The sequence below is a fragment of the Lepus europaeus genome, chromosome 20 (genome assembly GCF_033115175.1).
Source record: "Lepus europaeus isolate LE1 chromosome 20, mLepTim1.pri, whole genome shotgun sequence".
Taxonomy (NCBI): Eukaryota; Metazoa; Chordata; class Mammalia; order Lagomorpha; family Leporidae; genus Lepus; species Lepus europaeus.
The window spans coordinates 55405201-55427777 of record NC_084846.1 but is presented as its reverse complement, the minus strand read 5'-3'; the positions used below and the strand labels follow the sequence as shown (position 1 = coordinate 55427777).

Sequence of the window (22577 nt, the reverse complement as noted above, 5' to 3'; positions counted from 1 at the left end):
ATAACAGAGCCAAGTAATACATATGCTATTTGACAGTTTGGAATATCTGTTTTCCAGCATTCATCTGGAGCTGTTATTGGAACCATTAAAATTATTTTTTTACAGCTTTTAAAGGCCCAAGACATATTAATTTGTCCTGATGGATGGTATAATGTGTTCGTGTAAAAGAAAAACAAGTGTTACATAAAACATGACTAAACTGTCAACCACCTCCTCTTTACCTTTCTTTTGACTGTTTAATTTATTCCCTATTGAAAATGGCAACCAAGAAAGAATAAAATCCTCATTTTGATTTACTTCTTACTTTTCACACCCCTTATCACAATGAGCAATGTCATTTTTGATCCGAAATAAGACTGAAACTTTTGCTTTCACAAAAAAGTAAACACAGATGTTCTGATAATAGTAGAGACATTATACAAACTGCCTCTTTAAAGCAAGACCATTTGATGCCACATTTCATTAAACGTTGCCTGTCTTAAATCAGACAGGCTCTCCTACAGGGAGCCAATCCCTATCTTTATTTAAATGCAGTGTGTGTGGCTGGCCTGTCACTATAAACTACTTTGCCTTCTTTGTACAGGGGCAGACATTTCAAGTTAAAGAGCAGGGTGGGCCTCATGAACCCAGCCAGGCCAATCCAACTGACAAACAGACGGTATTCAATGGTTCTTTTGTCAGTCTATTGTGGAATTTATGAAAGCATTACCACAGAAACAATGTTATACTCAGTGGTGAGATGCTTAGGAAAGGCCATAACCATTCATTTAACTCACCAAATAGCTGGGCTAGCAGTTCAATTGGACCAAAATTCACCTGTACTAAACAATATTGTAGAATAATGGACAATACCATTCCCATGAGAAATTCATGACGAGGTCCAACCTTCCGTGCCTGTAACACAGCTTCCCAGGAACATCCTCCACGCTTCCTCTTGCAGGTGTCCCTCACCACTGAGCAACAGGAGTTACACTTGCTTGCCCTAAACACAACCCATGAGTGCTGGCCACTATCATGGGAAGCCAGAGAGGCAGCATAGCAGAAGATTTGCACAAAGGTAGATGGAGACAGAGGCTGGGTCTGAGGGGTGCAAACGTGGGATTGGGTCTAGGAGGTCATGACAAAATTCTCCCCCAGCATACCCTTCAGACCACACTCGCTGGTCTAGACTGCGCACCATCATTCTGCCCTCACTCCACATGAGCCCTAGGACTATTCTGATTCTCCTTCAATTGCTACCACCTGTTGTTTCCACCAAGGTCTCTGGTCTCTTCCACCACAGACCAGCCATGTCAGTTTTTCTCCTTTCTTCCTGTGTTTCCTTTGAAGTTACTTAAAGACTGCTACAGCTGCTCACAAAGGAAGTCAGGAGATAAAAGAGCTCTCCTAGACTCACCTTCCACATCTTTCCTTTTTACATTTACACTAAGTTGAGAAAGACAAAAGTACACCTGGATGATAACAATAGTTTCGAGGGGGACAAAAAGTAAGGTATGGATTTGTTTTACAACATTCAAGACCAAGAGAGTTCACATGAAATGGATATGTTCTACTCATAAAGAAGTTGGCTTGGCTCCCATGAGGCAAAGGTATCAAAACATTCTAGTTGACTCTGAGACCCTGCCTCCTCCCTGCTCACCCTTCCTCACCCCAAGAATGGCACTTAGGGCAGTGCCCTGAAAGTAGGGCAAGCATCTCTTGATTCCCAGGCCATCAGGGTCACACATAACAGACCCATTGCCTAAGCCCATCAGCGCATTAAAAGGTGAGCCACCCCAGTCTGTGACCAGGGCTCTTTTGAACCAGCTTCCATGACAGTTGTCAGTGCTCATTGGCCACAGCATCGACAGGTTCCATGGGCCTCAACTCTGCATCTGAAGACCTCACTACAAAGGCAAGGGGAACAGTTGAGAAAGAAATCATAAAGTCGTCACCCAGATTGGCAACCTGCCCTTGTCTCTGAAAGGTCATCCCCTTCCTGCCACTCTGTTTTCTCTACCCTCACCCCAATAACAGTCTCTGCCTTCATTCTCCCACTACCACTCCCCACCCCACCCCTCCTCCAGCATTTCTAATTCCAAAACAAAACCCTGGGCAGCAGAGTTTTATTCCAGGAGCCGAGTAACTTCCGTTTTCTGCCATGATCTTTACCAGGCTTGCCACATAAAATCTGTTTACAATCCTCTAAAGATAGGAAGCCCAGAATCAGAACAGCTTCTAGGGATGGTGGAAAGAACAAAACATTATGCCAATAAACTATCCTGCCAAGTATAGTCCAGAGGAACTCCTAGGCTCAGGATTTTCCAGTTATTTCATGATAGGTCTGCTGTGAAGCCCAGGCCAGGACCTAAGATATGGGTACTGAGTAAATGGCACGGAGGCAAGGGCGTTACCAAAGAGAACAGCACACTGTGCCTGACAGAACCCACCAGCAGTCAGAGATGGAAGGAAATTTTACTCTGACCTTCTCTTTTCAATCTTCTTTCTCTCTGCTTTATCATCTTGTAATCCACTAACCTGTAATATAATCTCTAGAGCCAACATTTCTAACAAGTATGCCATTTGCCAGGCAATAAAATAGATTATTTGTATGTATAATTTTAATTAATTCTCACAACCACTCAGCGAAATAGGTTACTATGCCAGTTAACAATGAAGAAACTGTGATTAAACCTCAGGAAAAAAATTATGTGAATTTACAGCTACAAAAAAATTATAGCTAAAAAGAGAATATAATACTTCCTGGTTATCAGAAGAGAAAAAAATAAATCAAAGAAAACACATCAACCATAAGGCAAAATGTTTTCAAAAGCAATAAACACAAAAAAGATTAATCTAAAATACGTTAAAACAGAGCCCAAAAATACCGATCAAATATCTAAGTGCATACGGAATAAACTCTATTTAAATAAAAGAGTTCTATTTTCAACAAGTCTAGGATTTGAGCCTCACTCAGAAAGCTGTGGTTTGCTTGTTTGGAGGGTACTGATCGCCTAGGAACACTTAATGATTCTGAAAGGGGCACCCGGAAGGCCAAGCAGCGCTCTTGACAGCAAAAGGCTAGAGACAGAGGCCGACCTACAGAGCCTGAACAGAAAGAAGGGCTGATGAATACTCTTTATCTTGGGTTCAGACCAAGAAGAGAGATACCCTAGAAGTAAGGTAAACCAGAAGGAGACAGACTTTCACAGTGTCTCAATCCCTAAAATTGGATTGAGGTAAATCACAGATTGCTAATGCCCATAGGCATCTGGCAGAAATAAAACTAAATCTTGTTCAGCTTTGCAGCATTTGGGATTTATTTGATTATTTGTAACACTGTTTAAGAACTACTGAGTCTTAATGCACCCTTCATAGGAATACAATTTATACTCTGTGAAAACATAGGGTAGGACTTATTATTAGGAAACCCAAAGACGAATATCATCATTAACTTGTATTTTATTAAAAATCACTTAAATGTGTGCAGTTGTTTTCTTAGGCTGAAAATACTTTGAAACTTTGAAACATCATAGCAAATAAAATTAAAGTTTTTGTTCACATTGAGAGACAGTGATTTAAAAAGCCAATGTACTATGATACAAATTTCTATCTTAAAAATTAAAACCAAAATATGCTTCTGGCATGATAAAATCATGGAATTAAATCAAGGACTTACACTCATGTAAAATGTTATCATTGAAATATATTCTAGGGGGCCGGCTCTGTGGTGCAGCAAGCCTGAAGCGCCAGCATCCCATTTGGGCACCAAATGCTCCACTTCTGATCCAGCTCTCTGCTATGGCCTGGGAAAGCAGTAGAAGATGGCCCAAGCGCTTGGGCCCCTGCACCCACATGGTAGATCCGGAAGAAGCTCCTGGCTCCTGACTTCGGATCGGTGTAGCTCCAGCCATTACGGCCAATGGAGGAGTGAACCAGTGGATGGAAGACCTCTCTCTGCCTCTCCTCTCTGTGTAACTCTGACTTTCAAGTAAATAAATAAATCTTAAAAAAAAAAAAAAAAAAAACTGATTCTCTCACTTCAGATGTCACAAATAGGATCTTTATTGGAAAAAAAAAAAAAAAAAAAAGCAAAAATCTCCTGAAGTTCCCAAAGGATGAGAAGGTATTGAATCAATTACAATTATATGGAGAATATACCATCATGTTGGATTTTGTGTACAGACACACATAAAATATGACACAAAATTAAAAACATAAGTAGAGGATCAGGCAGTAGTAACTGAGTAAGTGCAAATACACTGCTGTACATTTTTCAGTGTTAAGATTGTATAGGGGGCCAGTGCTGTGGCATAACGAGCAAAGCTGCTGTCTGCAGTACTGGCATCCCATATGGGCACAGGTTCGAGTCCTGGCTGCTTCACTTCTGATCCAGCTCTCTGCTATGGCCATGGAAAGCAGTAGAAGATGGCCCAAGTTCTTGGGCCTCTGCATCCAGGTGACAGACCAGAAGCTCCTGGCTCCTGGCTTTGATTGGCTCAGCTTCAGCTGTTGTGGCCATTTAGGGAGTGTACCAGTGGATGGAAGACCTCTCTCTCCCACTCTTTCTGTCTCTGCCTCTCTGTAACTCTCTGCCTTTCAAATAAATAAATAAATCTTAAGAAAAAAATACAAAGATTGTGTAACAGGGTAAGCATCATGGTGCCGTGGGTTAAGCTGCCTTGGGATGCCCACATCCCACATTGGTGTGCCAGTTGGATTCCCACCTCCAGTTCCTATCCAGCTTCCTGCTAATGTGCCTGGGAAAGCAGCAGAGGATGGCCAAAGTGCTTGGGCCCCTGCACTCATGAGGGAGACCTGGAAGAAACTTCAGGCTCCTGGCTTTGGTCTGGCCCGGCCCCAGCCACTGCAGCCATTTGGGGAAAGAACAGATGAAAGACCTCTCTATATCCCTCTCTCTCTGTAACTCTTTCAAATAAATGAAATAAATATTTATTTTTACCCAGAAATATTTTATTTAAGGTATAAGTGCATTTCATAAATACAAATTTAGGAACACAGTGATTCTTACCACCCTTCTTCCTCTTCCCTCTCCTATTCCCATTCTTATTTTTTTTTCTTATTTATTTGACAGGTAGAGTTACAGAGAGAGAGAGAGAGAGAGAGAGAGAGAGAGAGAAAGGTCTTCCTTCCATGGGTTCACTCCCCAAATGGCCACTATAGCTGGAGCTACACCGATCCGAAGCCAGGAGTCAGGTGCTTCTTCCTGGTCTCCCATGCAGGTGCAGGGCCCAAGCACTTGGGCCATCCTCCACTGCCTTCCCCGGCCACAGCAGAGAGCTGGACTGGAAGAAGAGCAACCAGGACTAGAACCTGGCGCCCATGTGGGATGTTGGTGCTGCAGACGTAGGATTAATCTAGTGCGCCACTGTGCCGGCCCCTCTCATTCTTATTTGTTACTAAGATTGATTTTTAATTAACTTTATAAATGTAAGATTAACTCTATACTAAGTAAAGAGTTCAACAAATAGTATGAAAAGAAAAAAAAACCTGTTCTCCAATAGTTAAAACAAGGGCTGTTCAAAGTCATTGCCCCTCAAAGTATCAATTTCACTTCTATTTATTACATTTTAGGTACTCTATTAGCTAGCACAGATCAGGGAGAACATACGGTATTTGTCCTTCTGGGACTGGCTTATTTCATAAAGTATGTTTTTCAGTTACATCCATTTTATTGCAAATGAGAGGATTTCATTTTTTTTTTACCACTGTGTAGTATTCCATGGTGTACATATCCCATAATTTCTTTATCCAGTCTTCAGCTGATGGAAATCTGGGTTGATTCCATATCTTAGCTATTGTGAATTGAGCTGCAATAAACATGGGGGTATAGGTCATTCTTTCATATGGTAAAACATTATTGTGGTTTTGATTTGAATTTCTCTGATGGTTAGTGATCCTGAGCATTTTTTCTTGTGTCTGTTGGACATTTGGACTTCCTCTTTTGAAAAATATGTTTAAGTCCTTTGCAGATTTCTTAAATGCATTGTTTTGTTGTTGAGTTTCTTGAGCTCTTTATATAATCTGGATATTAATCTTTTATCAGTTGCATAGTTTGCAAATAATATCTCCCATTCTGTCAGGGGCCTCTCACTTGAGTGTTTCTTTTGCAGTGCAGAAGCTTCTCAATTTGATGTAATCTCATGTGTCAACTTTGGCTTTCATTGCCTGTGCATGTGGGGTCTTGTCCAAGAACTCTTTGCCTACGCCAATGTCTTGCAGAGTTTCCCAATGAAATAAATTTAGGAAGGGAAGGAGGGAGAGACGTAGGAAAGGAAGGAGGGAAGGAGGGAGAAAACTGTACAACCAAGCCTCTGTATGCTGTTCCTCCTGCAGTTCATGAAGTTCTGTGATTAGGAACTGATTTTAACTCTTTTATCTATTACACATAACTGACATAATTATTTTTCAATTAGTTATTAACTATAGTTTTCAATTCTGTAAATAGTTTGTCACACTGAGTTAATTCAGTAAGCTAGAGCCATATGCATTGTGCATCTACTGAATGCAGTTATAGTTTCAGTCAGGAAATGCAGACTTTCTGAAGAAGTCTGAGTGGTACCTTCAAATACATGCTACAGAGTGCAGCGATGCTGACCTATGTGTTAATTGTGTTACAGAAACCTCAGTTAGGCTGCAATATAACAACCAATACTCCCTACCTGCAGGGAAGCCAGAAGAAAGAAATGCCTCTAACTTGGGTCCGTGTATCCTATCCTTAGAAAAGGCTGAGTGCGCCTGCCCAGAGCAGTAATCCGGTTTTCACAAAGAAGAAACAGATCAGTTCTTGCCAAGGCATGGGACCTCACAAAAGCCCTTGTTTTCTTGTGGCAGAAAGGTCCTAGCCCAACTCTACCCATGAGCTGGATAAGGCAACAGCTGCAGGGGCAGCTGTTCTCTTGGTGAATTCCAGCCCATGGGTCCCAGCCTGGAGCAGAAGCTCTCTAGAATGAAAATATGTTGATATTAGACACGATGTCTGTTTCATGCCCTGGCCCGACTTGAGTAAGGGCAAGGCAGGGGCTTGACCGGCTCAGGGCTCAGGACTGCTCCATCTGGAGTTTAAACTAGTATATGAGGATGAATTCATCAATACTCTTTCCAGACGGCTTCCCAGTCCTCTTTACTCTTTTACTGAAAACATATATTGCTTAATTCTCTATATCTATACATAAATATAAGGGGCCTTCAAAGAATTCATGGAAAAGGCGGTATTATGATAAAGCTACACATGGATCTCAAATGCTTTTTATACAAAAATAAACAAATTTTAAAGGTTTCTTTAAAAAAAATTTATTTGAAAGATTGAACGTCAGAGAGGGAGACAGAGATATTGCAACTGCTGGTTCACTCCCCAAATGGGTGCAACAGCCAGGGCTGGACAAAGCCAAAGGCAGGAACCAGGAAATACATCGAGGTCTCCCACATGGGTGGGAGTACTTGAGCCATCATCCACCACCTTCTCAGGTGCATTAGCAGGAAGCTGGATCAGAAGTGGAACAGCCAAGAGTTGAACTGGCAGTCTGATATGAGATGCAGGCATCAAAAGCAGTGGCTTGGCGCAGGTACAGGGCAGCCCCGCCCCTCGGCGCGTACCTCCTGCAGGGCTGGGCGGGGCTGGGTTCCCGGGACCCGAGGGGCGCGGGGTGGCAGCTACCTGGGGTGGCAGCTACCTGAGGTGGCCACGCGAGCTGACTGGAGTCGGCATCACCGCCGCGGCCGAGGCAGAGCGCCTGCTGCCCGGAAAACAAAACAAAACAAAACAAAAAGCAGTGGCTTAACCAGCTGCACCACAACACTGGCCCCAAAACTTATATTTTAATTTCACTTTCCACAAACTTTTTTGAAGTACACTCACATAAAGTCAAAGATTTAACAGAGTTGAAGAGAGCCTAGAAATATACACATACAGATGTGAAAATTTGGTGTCAGGTAAAGATGACTTTTCAAATCAGTGTTCAATGGGCATATTGTTCAACTTTACCATGGAATAACTAAAGTATACTACATTCCACACATTAAAAACATACAGGGGGCTGGCGCAGCAGCTCACTAGGCTAATCCTCCGCCTTGCGGCACCGGCACACCAAGTTTTAGTCCCGGTTGCCCCTCTTCCAGGCCAGCTCTCTGCTGTGGCCTGGGAGTGCAGTGGAGGATGGCCCAAGTGCTTGGGCCCTATACCCCATGGGAGACCAGGAGAAGCACCTGGCTCCTGGCTTCGGATTAGCGCGGTGCGCTGGCCACAGCGGCCATTGGAGGGTGAACCAACAGCAAAAGGAAGACCTTTCTATCTGTCTCTCTCTCTCACTGTCCACTCTGTCAAAAAAATAAATAAATAAAAATAAAAATAAAATAAAATAAATAAAAACATACAGGGGTGTGTTTGGCACAGAGGTTAGGTTCCCCCTTGGGTGCCCTCATCCCATCTTGAAGTCCCTGGGTTCGAGTCCCAGTTTTGCTCTTCTTTCCAGCTTTCTGCTAATTCATACCCTGGGAGACGGCAGGTGATGGGAAACCTGGGTTGAGTTCCAGGCCCCTGGCTTCAGCCTGGCCCAGCCCTGGCTGTTGCAGGCATTTAGAGTGGACCAGCAGATGCCAAGTTGGTCTCTCTTGCTCTCTTTCCAATATTTTTTCATAAAATGACAATCATTCATAACATACAAAAAATTAAACATATCATTTGACAGTTGACATATGTACACATGAAAACATCATAATTAAGATGATGAATATCTACGGCACTCTCAAAATGTTTCCTTATGGTCCTTGGTAGTCCCTCCTTGGCCATCCTCATCTCACTAACCACTGACTGCCTTTCTGTCCCTACAGGTCAGCATCTTCTAGAATTTATATATAAAAGGAATTATACAGATAGTTCTTAGTCTGACTTTTCTAATTCAGCTTAATATTCTGAGATTCATCCATGCTATTGCACTACCTAGGAGAAAGCTTTATATTTACCAAAAAAGAGACAAAAGCCTCTAAGTCTTCACACTTTTAAAACATTTATTTATTTATTTGAAAGGCAGATTTACAGAGAGGCAGAGGCAGGCAGGCAGAGACAGAGAGACAGAGAGACAGAGACAGAGACAGAGACAGAGAGAGAGAGAGAGAGAGAGGTCTTCCATCCGATGGTTCACTCCCCAAATGGCTGCAATGGCCAGAGCTGCGCCTATCTGAAGCCAGGAGCCAGGAGCTTCTTCCAGGTCTCCCACACAGGTGCAGGGGCCCAAGGACTTGGGGCATCTTCTACTGCTTTCCCAGGCCATAGTAGAGAGCTGGATCAGAAGTGGAGCAGCCAGGAATCGAACCGGTGCCCATGTGGAATGCTGGCACTGCAGGTGCTGGCCCCACAACTTTCAATTACTGTCCATGATCTATCCTGAGCAAGATACCAGGCCTAGATGATTTTCCAGGCAATTTCTGCCAAACTTCAAAGGAACTGATAATTCTCACCATTTTCAAACAGTTCCAAAGTCTAAGGATAAAAATAGTAAGCTTCCAAATTAATTTTGCGAGGATAGTACAACACTTAACCAAAAATCTGACAAAGTGGCTATTTTCCTCCCCCTAAACAAAGAACCTACCTACAAAAACTTTCACAATAAAATGGAGCAGGGTAAGACCCACAGTCCAATCCTTCTTATGAAGAATTCAAAGTAAATTGAATATTGCACGAGTTTTACTTTAATAAAACAAAGGATGATATGAAGAAACCCACTGATATCATATTAAGGATTAACAGATGAATTTTAGATTAAATCATCCCTGATTTAAATAAGTGAAAAAAAAAAAAACAAACCCTTTGTGAACTAACAGCAAAAGGATGATTCCTCAACCTCATTATAAATAGGTTAGCTGAGACTTTTTTTTTTTTTGTATTGTTCAAAGGTTTTCACGATGATTCTGGATTATTAAAGGATAAATGAAAATGAGCAAAATATAGATGACCTGGTGCCTTCCCCAACTCCTCAAAATGGATCCTATCAACGCTTGGTCCTGCACCAGGTTCCTGAGGTACTGAGGAATAAATTAGGGAGTAATGAACAGTCTCAGTTAGGGATATGCTGGCCAGTCTAGAGCACCTATCTCCCAAGCTACTTGGTGGCCCATCAGACCCAGGGCCTCATCCCCACAGAGTTTGTAGCTAGGTCCTGCCATCAGCAGATTCTCTCCTAGATCTCCACTAGATCATTCTGGCTATGGAATATGGGACATTACAGTCTAACATGAAGAGAGCCAATTTCCAGGTATTTTTACATGAAAACATATGATTGGATATTCAGTCAGACCATGTACTTACTCCTAGCCTTAGAAATATTCCAGGAGATTACTAAAAAATCCAATAAATGTTTTTTTGTTTTTTTTTGACAGGCAGAGTTAGACAGTGAGAGAGAGAGAGAGAGAGAGAGAGAGAGAGAGAGAGAGAGAAAGGTCTTCCTTTTTCCGTTGGTTCATCCCCCAAGTGGCCGCTACAGCCAGCACATTGCGGCTGGCGCGCTGTGCTGATTCGATGGCAGGAGCCAGGTGCTTCCTCCTGGTCTCCCATGCAGGTACAGGGCCCAAGGACCTGGGCCATCCTCCACTGCACTCTCGGGCCACAGCAGAGAGCTGGACTGGAAGAGGAGCAACCGGGACAGAATCCAGCGCCCCAATCAGGACTAGAACCTGGGGTGCTGGCACCGCAGGCGGAGGATTACCCTAGTGAACCGCAGCGCCGGCCCAATAAATGCTTTTATAATATATACTTACTCATTTTTATTTCTACCTGTTAAATGCACACGGAAAAAACATTTACCTTTTTAATCTTTGATACTGTCCCAACTTCTTAGAGTTATCAGAAATTTCTCAAGTTTATGCCAGTAATTTAGAGTGTACAGTTTTTGTTTTTTTTTTTTTTAAACAAAGTTTCATGGACCCATCTGACATTTGAAGAACAGCAAAATGCAGTATTCTTTATCATTTACATTTTCTAGAGCAAAATTTTAATTTATAAATCTATCAGGGGTGAATGTTGGCCACTTGGGACAACTGTATCCCATACCAGTGTGCTAGGGTTTGAGCCCAACTTCCTGCTCACGTGCACCCTGGGAGGCAGCAAATGATGGCTCAAGATTTAGGCCCCTGCTACCCATACGAGGGACTTGGATTAGGTTCCTGGCTCCAGGCTCTGGCCTCAGTCCAGCTCTAGTCATTGCAGGCATTTGAGTAGCAAGCCTGCAGATGGGGGAAACTTGCACTCTAATAAAAAGTATATCAAAGATGGAAAAAAGTAGAATACATAACACTATGGAATACTGAAATAATACAGGCAGAACTGTCTAAAAATATTAATACACTCAAACTTACTTGCTCTGGTCAACTGTTAATATACAAACTAGAGAAATTATCCAAATCATAAAATTTCATGCAATCATTAAAAACCAAGCTACAGGTAAATAATTCTGTAACTAATTACTAAAGAATACTTAATATGTCAGATATATTAAGAAAAGCAATTTATAAAATATAGTTTGGGGGCCGGTGCTGTAGAGCAGCAGGTTAAAGCCCTGGCCTTTCAGGGCATCCCATATGGGCACCAGTTCTAGTCCCGGCTGCTGCTCTTCCGATCCAGCTCTCTGCTATGCCCTGGGAAAACAGTAGAAGATGCCCAAGTGCTTGGGCCCCTGCACCCACGTGAGAGACCCAGAAGCTCCTGGCTCTTGGCTTCAGATCGGTGCAGCTCCAGCTGTTGCAGCCATCTGTGGAATGAACCAGTGGATGGAAGACCTCTCTCTCTGTCTGTACCTCTCTCTGTAACTCTTTCAAATAAAAAATAAATAAATAAATCTTTAAAAAAAGAAAATAAAATACAGTTTGATCTCAAATATATGTGGCTATTTCCAAAAGTTCATAGAAAATTTACATTATGTTTTAACTCCATTTTCCACAAACCTGGTAAATTATCCTCATATATGTTACAAAGCTATTAATATTTTATCCATGTATAGCTATATTCTGCACAGGAAAAACAGGATCACCAAAATGTTCTCTCTGAGGAGTAAGATTGTAACGCTTTTGTGTGGTTTTACATTTTTCTCATTATAAACACAGATTTTTCTTTTCACTAATTACAAAAAATGTTTACAATTCAATTTTTAAGATTTATTTTATTTATTTTAAAGGCACAGTTACATAGGGAGAGAGAGAAAGAGAGAGAGAGAGAGAGAAAGAGAGATCTTCTATCTGCTGGTTCACTCCCCTAAATGGCTGCAACGGCCAGGGTGGACCAGGAGTTAGTAAGAAGCCAAGAGCCAGGAGCCAAGAGCTTCCTCCGGGGCTCCCACATGGGTGAAGGGGCCCAAGCACTTGGGCCATTTTCCATTGCTTTCCCAGGCACATCAACAGGAAGCTGGATCAGAAGCAGAGCAGCTGGGACTCCAATTGGCAGCCATATGGAATGCTGGCATTACAGGCAGCAGCTTAACTCATTATACCACAAAGTTAGTCCCCAATTCAATTTTTAAAATAAAGAATTGACTATGCCTCAATCAGACTCAAACCTTAAAGTACGACATGTCAATCTTACCTGACAGGCATCATCCACTTGTTTCTCCCAAGTTGTCCCTTCCCCAACCCCCACCACCCAGCAGTCAAGTGCTTTATTCTACTCTGTTTGCCCAGTCTCCGTGGGCACTTGCAACTACTGTTGGTTACACTATTTCTCTACAGCCCAGGTAACAGTCTCAAAATGTGCTGACTCCGCCTATCTCTCTCGAGTTCTTTATTAACTTAAGAGTCCAAAGCAATACCTCAGAAAATACTCTACAATTCAGAAGACTTAAAGAAGCATGAGTTTTTAACTACAACAAGAAAATTTATTCCCATTACTACCATATCCATACAATGGAATATTATTTCGCAAATAAGAGTCATTGGTGATATATGCCACATGGATGAACCTTGAAAACATTAGGCTCACTGAAAAAAGTCAGACTCAAAAGACCACATATTGCATGAGTCCATTTAAATGATATGTCCAGAATATGCATATTTAAGAAGATACAGTCACTTTGCTTAGGACTACCCAGAGTAGGAGGGAAATAACGGAAATTGACTGTTAACAGGCACCAATTATTTGGGGGGGGGGGGAAGCACATGTTCTAAAATTAGACTGGGACAATGGTTGTACCCCTGTCAACATTTTTAAAAAGGAAATGTGTATTTAAAAGGGTGAAACGCATGGCACATGAATTACCTATCAAGAAAACTGGTAAAATACTATTGTTACTTTGTATTACCACTACCATTGAATAAATAGCTATGAGTACTATGTGCAAGGAACTGACCCTGTTATCATTTTAATCCTACCAGCACTGGAAGATCAATTTTCAGTCTTACAGATGAGAAAACAAGTTCAGTGAAGGTAAAATATTTAAGCAAAGTTAGAGTTACAGATTTTTTCCAGATATAGCACTCTAAAGAAATGATCTCAAAGCTCAAGAGATAAGTATAATAAAAATATCAATGAATATACAAATAACAATGAATATACAAATAACAATGAATATACAAATAACAATGAATATACAAATAACCTTAGGAAGGCAAGCATTTTGCTTCTATCACTAACAGGCTTTTTTTTTTTTTTTTTTTTTTTGAGGCATCACTGAAAGCAAATAAGGTTTAAGACTGAGCACAGGGGCTAGCACTGTGGTGTAGCATGTAAAGCTGCCACCTCAGTGCCGGCATCCCATATGGGCACCGGTTCAAGTCACAGCAGCTCTACTTCTGATCCAGCTCTCTGCTATGGACTGGGAAAGCAGCAGAAGATGCCCCAAGTCTTTGGGCCCCTGCACCCATGTGAGAAGACCCAGAAGATCCTGGCTCCTGGCTTCAGATCTGCATTGCTCCAGCCATTGCAGCCAACTGGGGAGTGAACCAGATGTAAGACCTCTCTCTCTTTCTCTCTCCTTCTCTCTCCGTTAACTCTTTCAAATAAATAAAATAAAAATCTTAAAAAAAATAAAAAAGACTGAGCACCATTAGATAACTTAATTCAACGTTTACATCTAGAAAAAAAATGCCTCTAGAAAATAACCAAAATCATGGGGCTGGCGCTATGGCGCAGCGGGTTAACACCCTGGCCTGAAGCGTTGGTATCCCAATATGGGCGCCGGTTCAAGACCTGGCTGTTCCACTTCTAATCCAGCTCTCTGCTGTGGCCTGAGAAAGCAGTAGAAGATAGCCCAAGTGCTTGGGCCCCTGCACCCACGTGGGAGACCTGGAGGAAGCACCTGGCTCCTGGCTTCAGATCAGCACAGCTCTGGCCGTTGCAGCCAACTGGGGAGTGAACCATCAGATGGAAGACCTCCCTGTGCCTGTGCCTGTGCCTGTGCCTCTCCTCTCTCTGTGTGGCTCTGACTTTCAAAAAAAAGAATCTTAAAAAAAAAAAAAAAGTAGTGGACCTTTCTTCTATCACATCACTGTCTCCTTTTGCCTTTTTTCTTTTAAGGATCCAAACGATTACACTAGCCCACCAAATAAACTCCCCATCTCAAGTCTCCCAAATCGAGTAACATTTTAACTTAATCACGTCTTCAATGTAACATAACATATTCACGGTTTCTAGGGATTAAGATATTGAAATTTTTATGCTGCCATTATTCTGCCTACCACAATTACTCTTGTATTTTTAAAGAAATCAGGATGTATCCACAGTAAATTGTGGTGGGTAAGGAGTGGGAAGATGTACACTGGTGGGTGCAATGGAGAATGTGGGATGAAAAATACCTATTTTGTCATATTTTTACAATTTTTACTGGCATTAAACTTTGAAGATGAGCCATAATTAGGCACATAACAGAAGAAACAAGCTGTCACTCAAAATTATGAGAGAATACTAAACTACCTAAAGGAACCTGTCAATTTTTCAATCTATACAGAAAATGACAAAAGTTTACTTTGTACTTTCTTTCTATACATTGTTCTGTTAAGCACTCCATCAGGAACTTCCACTTCATGGCAGCCATGGCCTGTATCTCATGATGGGATGTTGCATTTCATATCTGAGCATACCAACCATGAATTTTTATGAACCTACAATACAAAGTATGCATAGGATCATTATGTGTCTGTGATTAATACACCATATCTCTCCTTTTTAAAAAGTCCATATTCAAAATGAAATTATAGTAAAAGACTTTGAAAATTCCCCAGCATTCTATCCATTTAACTTTTTCAATTTAGCTTTATATCTTTTCTGACTCCAAGACAGAAGATTGATATTTGATGTTCTCAAGTCATAGCCAGCGTGTATCAGTTCTTTGATTCGGCTTTGTAAAGTACTTATGCTTGAATCTAGAACTCGAGGATTTTCAATTATTTGTGAAATGCTAATTTTTTCTTCTATGAGGCAGTCTATTTTAGCATTAAACTTTTTCTCTGTCAAGAAAATCATATCAGGATAGCTTAAGACAAACTTCTGTACCTCTTCTTCAGTACATCCAAGAGAAAACAGCTTCTCTTTGATATTTGTGTAGTTTCTTTTGGCATAGTCATTGGAGAGGTCTAGGATTTCAGCTCCTGGACCACATATCAGAACCAGCAGTTCCTCACCATTCAAGTTGAAAGTTGACTGTAAAAATTCAATGTTAGCTTTCACCCGCTTGGTGCTCTGAATTAAGATGAAAGGATTTTTAGAAATTATCTTCCTGACAAAATCTGCAGGATCATTGTGACCCAAGGACAAACAGACTTCCTGTAAAAGTTTAATCATCTGTTTATTCAGTTCAAGGCTATTGGAGAAGGTACGAGGGGCATTAGTCAACAATCGACAAAGGCATTTGCGGGTCAATCCAACTGAGTACAGGAACTTTATATTATTCTCTAAGTTTAGGTTGTTATTGGAGCGAAAAAAGGATTCAGGAGAACGTTCCAAAATATGTACAATTTCAAGGTCTGATGTCATAATCTTCCTCCATATATCCCACCGTTTTGAAAGACTGTCAGGAGTGCGTGTGATGGCCCGTGGATATCGTGATATGATGCTAGCTATCACTTCTTTGCTAGCTCCCTTGGAGAGAAGGAACATCTTCAGGTCCTGCTCATTAGTAACCATCCTATTAAAGACTCCAGGCTGTCGTTTCTTTGCCATGTCAATGTCTACTCCCATCGTGAGTAAGTTGTTCAGTAGGTCCTCATTCTCCAAAGGCTGGCTGTCTCCATTATGACACTTTACACTAAAATGCCTCAATGAAATGGATTTAAAGAGAAATTCTACTGAAAATGGAATCATCCAACATCTTGAACCAAAGAGAAAATTAGTTCTCATATACCAGAGGTTTCTTGATGCCATAATGGTCACGGAGCCAAACCCTTTGGAATGCTGCATAATAAAACAAAACATATTATATTGTATAAATGCATGTGTTAAACAGCTAAAATACTATTCTGTGACCCTGCAAGCACCATGGTTATTTCAATAAAAAAATACTTATACCTACAGCTCTTCTGGTGCTGTGGTGACAAATAAGCCATCCACTCACTCCCTAGCTCATTGCTTCTACTGATTATCTGTGGTCACAAAGTTGCCTCCACTTTTAATACAAGGAAAAGCAGGATGTCACCATCACTGCCCCAAAATTATCCTTTCTTTTATCTTGCTCTTGTAATTTGGCCTTGCCTACCTTGGCCTCTCAAAACCAAATGTCCATCTCTACCTCTGGTTTCCAAACATTTGGCTTACTCCTAAAAACTGATGCTTTCATTTCTGTCTTATCTCCTAAATTCCCAGATCTTTGACATTGCCCTGCCCACAACTAGACTTCTTTGTTTCTGGCCTCTGGTTCTCAAACTCTAAACCCAACCTGCAAACCAACACCTCAGACTACCTAGTTTCCATCTTAAATAGCTTTTTCCAGAATCATGATGCCCTTTTGCTATCATAGAGCAATTCTTGGCTTGTATAAACCTCTGGTCCACAGTTCCTGACCCCAATCTCACTCAGTCTAGCCAGTTGCTCCTTTGGTGTAACAGCAATTCCAAACCCATCTTCATCTTCAAAATGATCTGGTTGGGCTATATAATTTACATAGTCCATTACATGTGGAATGGTGCTGAGGTGGCATGTAAACATTAAAATGTTACGTTTACCACTCTCCTCACCCCTTCATCATATCACACAAGGCTAACCCAGGGCTGTCTGCTCCTGTCTGTGCAGCACTTAACAACGTCCAGCTTCCAGCAAGTGACTAAAACCTCAATTATTTCCTTGATCATTTACAAATAAGTATAAAATTATAAACTTTTATATGATTATAATCATACCTACTGGGTATCTCCATTTATAGAACATATTTTATGAGAAAAGTAACAGAAAAGGTTTTCTTCAGTTATTCAGCCTATCAAAGGATTTGTTCGTAAGTCACTTGCAGTCTAAGTCATGTAACAGTACATGCAATTAAAAAAAAAAAAACTCTTTTCTCCTTTTCAGCATATGTAAGTGTGACAAACTTAGCTCTTGATTTCTAATTACTTACAGTGAAGTCTTACTCAGAGGAGGCATTTCCCTCATTCCCTCTCATAATTAAGCATAAAAAGGAAAACAGAGAGATGGCTACAATCCACCACTAACATTTTTGAGCACTAATAGTTCCTTCAATATCAATTTCAAAGAAAGCCTTTTTGTGTCTATCCTTTCCCTTGCTCTAATTTTAACAAAACTTTGCATTACTCCTGAAGGCTTAGAACCTTCCTGTGGCTCACATAATCTACAAATTCTGTAATAATTGAGAAATGATTCCAAAATACAGACTCAAGTAACAGTCCACCTCAAATGCAAAACACTCAAAAGTTAACATCAAAAACAGAGGCACGTTTTAGATTGATCTGTGCCCTCCAGAGCTCACTATACTATACTTCGCCATAATATCACATATGCTTCCCAAAATGCATGAATTAAGGAACTTAAAAATAACATCCCCTGACTAAATATTCTTTGCCTTGCACACAGCTCAACAGGCTGCTCTTTTCCAGATGCTCAAGAGTGACCTCTACTGGTTAACAGGACAGAACATGGCCTCTGGCTGACCACTGCTTTTTAAAAGAACAGTGTAAATCAATCCAGCAGGATGCGGGGAAAAGAAGGAGTAAAACTCTATTATTTATATTTGTCTCAGCCTTCAAAATTTTCCACTTTTTAAATATGTTTTACAATGTACACAATATAACAGTACTGTTAAGATATGGAAAAGTCAACAAATAAATATATAACATATTGGAAGTATATTTATAAACAATTTTTATTGATAGTGCACACACCAAAAAAATTTAAAGACTACTCCTCCAGACAATACATTCACCCTCTTATGGTATCAGCATCATGATAAACAAGGCTGAACATTCAACACAGAACTTTCAACAGAAATTCTACTAATGATAAACTAAGTGAAAATATTTCACAAAATTCTCAATGAAAAAATAATAAATCTTTTAAGATTTCTCTTAAATCTGTCACAAGTAGATTTTACATCTTTGTGTAAACTTATTCTCCATGGGACTAACCTCAACATAAATTAACATGCCCAAAATCTGACTATATTTCCCAGCCCCCAAACTACTCCTCTGACTAATGATATCACTTTCACCATCCTAAGAATAACTTGAGAGAAAAATCTAACAGTGAGCTTTGCCTTCATCTTCTCCGACCTCACAGTCAGCAGAATCAGTTATTTTCAGCATCTCTGAAACCCAACCTCTCTACTATTTGTTATTCTCACTCCCGCAAGTCTTCATTCCTCTGTATTACATGTGGAACGGTGCTGAGGTGGCATGTAAACATTGAAATGGTACATTACCACTCTCCTCACCCCTTCATCATATCACACAAAGCTAACTCAGGGCTGTCTGCACCTGTCTGTGCAGCACTTAACAACATCCAGCTTCCAGCAAGTGACTAAAACCTCAATTATTTCCTTGACCATTTACAAATGAAACATAAAATTATAAACTTTTATATGATTATAATCATATAAGCCTGTATTAGCCTTATAACTTGCTTCTCTAACATTAATCACTCAAAACTGCCACCAATTGATTCTTGTAAAATAAAGATGCGATTATGCTCCTCATTCTCTGATTAAAGACCTATTGTAGGTCTCCTCCAGAGAGCAAAACCTTCAGGCTGACTTTCAAAGCCCTCACTGTTGAGTTCTAACTACCTTTGCAGCTATTGCTCTTATTCTGAAACCTCACCATCTGACATCATTGCCTGCAAATCCTCTGACCTAAACATCCTTGCCCATTCCAGCTTTTTTTTTTTTCTAGAAAGAACCACCCTCTGATGCCTACCTATAGCACAAGATCTCACTCAAAAAGACAATTTCACCTAAAATACTATTAGTGTGAATCATTTGTTTTATAATAATCTACCACTAAAAATCATAAAATAAGTATTCTGTTTACATAGGGAGAAAAAAGCTGAAATTGGTTAGAACTGGTAAGTGAAACTTGGTCCTGATTATAATACTGAAATGCAATAAATTTACAACCAAAATGGTTTCAGCGGTCTCAGCTGACCCTAAAGTCAATGGTAACTAATAATATCAACAGTTGGTGAACACAAGTTAACAGGAAACTCCCAAATATTGTTTACTGGAGGGGAATTTGGCACCATGTATCAATCTTAAGTGCTCATATATAATACTGCATTCCCACTTCTTGAAGATTCTCCAAGAAAATAAAGGGAAAAGAATACACATTTGTTATGAAAGAAGATACCCATCATAACATTATTTGCTATCACAAAAAAGAACCCCAAGTGGCCAGCAGTAGTACAATTAATAAAGTATATATCTTTGTGCAATGTAATATTACAGAGATGCTAAAAAATGAGGCATTCCTATTGCAATAAAACGACAGGCAAGTTATCTTAAGTGACGAACTGCATAACAGTATGAATGGGAAAATATCACTTATATTTAAAAGGGGGGGGGCATGAATATACACAGAAAAAGTAGTGGAATAACTGGTATCTCAGAGAATGTGCCAGGTACTACTGGAATATTGGGATTTTATTTAATGAATATGTGTTATTTTTCACACAACACACACACAAAAAGATTAGTAGGCCCAGGGGTGCAAACAGCAACAGAAAAAATATTTTACCTATACCTATTTTTCAATTTTTACCGCAAATAAAGAAACTTCAAAAAATGTCAACAATAGCTGAGCTCCACTCAGCATACTCCTAAACATCTAGTAAGGTGAATAAATATCTAAACAGCCTAAGGTAAGAAGTACCAACTGGGGCCGGCGCTGTGGCACAGTGGGTTAACGCCCTGGCATCCCATATGGGCGCCAGTTCAAGACCTGGCTGCTCCACTTCCAATCCAGCTCTCTGCTATGGCCTAGGAAAGCAGTAGAAGATGGCCCAAGTCCTTGGGCCCCGGCACACGCGTAGGAGACCTGGAAGAAGCTCCTGCTTCTGGATTCGGATCAGCGCAGCTCCCGCCGTTGAGGCCAATTGGAGATTCAACCAGCGGATGGAAGGCTCCTCTCCCTCTCCCTCTCCCTCTTCTTCTCCCTCTCTCTCTCTCTTTCTGCCTCTCCTCTCTCTGTGTAACTCTGACTTTCAAATAAATAAATAAATCTTTTTTAAAAAAAAGTACCAACTTCCTCAACCAATTTTAAAAATAACTCCATGACTGACTTCAATCTCTCTCTCAGATTGCTGTTTCTCGTCGACCAAAACCATTATCCCGAGGACTAATGTCCGAACGGAACAAACAGGCGGAAAATCCCTGTACTCGGACTTAGGAGGTCTAAAAATAAAGAGGATCTGTTACCCTCTGCTCCACAACTGGCCTGCTAACTGAAATGACCGACCACTGGCTCCGGGGTGGTCGTCTTTCGACCTAGCAAACCAAGTAAGTGTGGAGATCTTACACCAATGCATTGCTCACCTTATTTGTCTTAAGGAAAGAGTACGTTGCATCCCGTCAGAAAGGCTGGAGAACAGCTGTCTCTAGAAATGGCATTTGAAAAAAGAAAAGAAGACAAGTATTGTCAGGACTTTGTAATACGGAATGCGGATGGACCCCCCAGCTAACACTACATAATGTTCTCGCGAGAGGTACTATCTCCTGTAAACTAAGCACCTTGCGGACATAGGCCCGTGCACCTTGTGAAAAAGAGGCGGAATCAGGAATATGTTTTGTGAAACCAGGGATAAGTGTTTCATAAACACTGCGTTACTGAACCCCCACACAGCAACTGCAAGGCGGGAATTCTCTCTAAAATGACAAAATCCGCACGCGCGCCGCCTGTCTTCGCCAGCTGAAGCACAGGACAGGCACTCTGGCGAGTGTGCAACTCAAACCCACAGCCATCACGGGAGAATCGCTCCAGCCCTCTTCCTGCCTCGAGCGCAGCTCTGCAAGGGACTGCGCTGTACAGCAGACTCCCCCTGACCTGCTGCTAAAGACAAAGAACAAGTAACCAACCCACTTCGGCAGCAAGACTCAAACCTCACCATGAACCGCTCCTATAAGCGGTAGATGGCTTTTACTTCCGCCCGTCCAGAGCAAGACGAGCGACGGAAGTGGTGAGAACGGACTTCCGGTCTCTGGCCGCTCACAGAGATGACGTTGCAGCTCACCGCCTCCGCGCGGCCGTGCCTCCGCCCTCGGTAGCCTGAGCAAAGGACCCGGCAGGGGGCGCCAAGAGACAGCTGTGAGCGCGGTGACTCGCACTCCCGATGGAGTTTGGGAGTGTGGGGGATCCACTGCCTGTCCACTTCTTCTAGGGAGAAAGCCGCTGTTATTAACCTGGTGCGTGGGTTTTGCCGCCATGCGAATGCACACCTCAGCGTTCGGTGCAGGAAACGCGCTGTGAACAGTCCCGTATTCTCTCATAAACTATCTTGGAAATCCTTCAGTGCGGATGTGGGGAATCAGTTCTAGCATGTTCCGACTCACCTGCTTTCAACTGGAATTCAGTTCTGACTCCTTTGAAACTGTGGCGAGTGTAGGCTTTGTGAAGAACGGAACCGAGATAACCTGCACAGCGGATGAGTGTCCATCACCTTAGGGGCGTCACCTTAGGCCTCACCTGCCGGTGATGGGGTGATGGTGATCCTGGGGGCGCCTGAGCTCCACTTCAAGACAAGCCTACCGCGCCCTCCAAGGGAAAGTTCATATCTAGATTAGTGAATTAATCATAAAGCTGCCCGGTCACCTCCCAGAGAAAGTGCTGGTTTGATCTTTAGAAAAAGAGAGAGTAGGGGAAGGGAGTGTTCTTGATTTCAACAAAAAAAGTCAGAAGCCTAAGAGAGTAGTCTTCATTTTGTCTCTATACCAAGGAAACAATTAAGTGTAATTCTCACTCTTTCTCTGAAATTGCCCCTATCTGGTTCATTGTCTCTTGTTTTGAGTTAATTTTCTGTTCCCTTGGTTTCTAAGAATAAAAATTTACCTTGGGGAGTTTGAATTACTAATAATCAGTCTATCTAATAAGTGAAACTATTTATTGCACTTCCTCAGGGTAGGAAAATAATCCTGAACAACTAGAAATGACTTATTCATACATACAAAATGTAT

The 22577-nt window shown here is 41.4% G+C and overlaps 1 protein-coding gene across 9 annotated transcripts in view; it reads right to left on the bottom strand.

Moving 5' to 3' along the window:
* Positions 1-21586, bottom strand: part of MTERF1 (mitochondrial transcription termination factor 1) — a 410515-nt gene extending 388929 nt beyond the window's left edge. For 4 of the 9 annotated variants that reach the window (XM_062178072.1, XM_062178075.1, XM_062178073.1 and 1 more), the window contains exons 1-2: positions 21512-21586; positions 20943-21004 (exon numbers count right to left, since the gene is read on the bottom strand). In XM_062178072.1, the coding sequence (XP_062034056.1) occupies positions 20943-21004; positions 21512-21514 (65 nt within the window). In that variant the 5' untranslated portion in view covers positions 21515-21586. Of the gene's footprint in view, positions 1-11953; positions 16367-20942; positions 21005-21482 lie in introns of those variants that run through there. The other 5 variants (XR_009864562.1, XR_009864561.1, XM_062178069.1 and 2 more) reach the window with 4 other exon arrangements.
* Between the last annotated feature and the right edge of the window lie 991 nt (positions 21587-22577).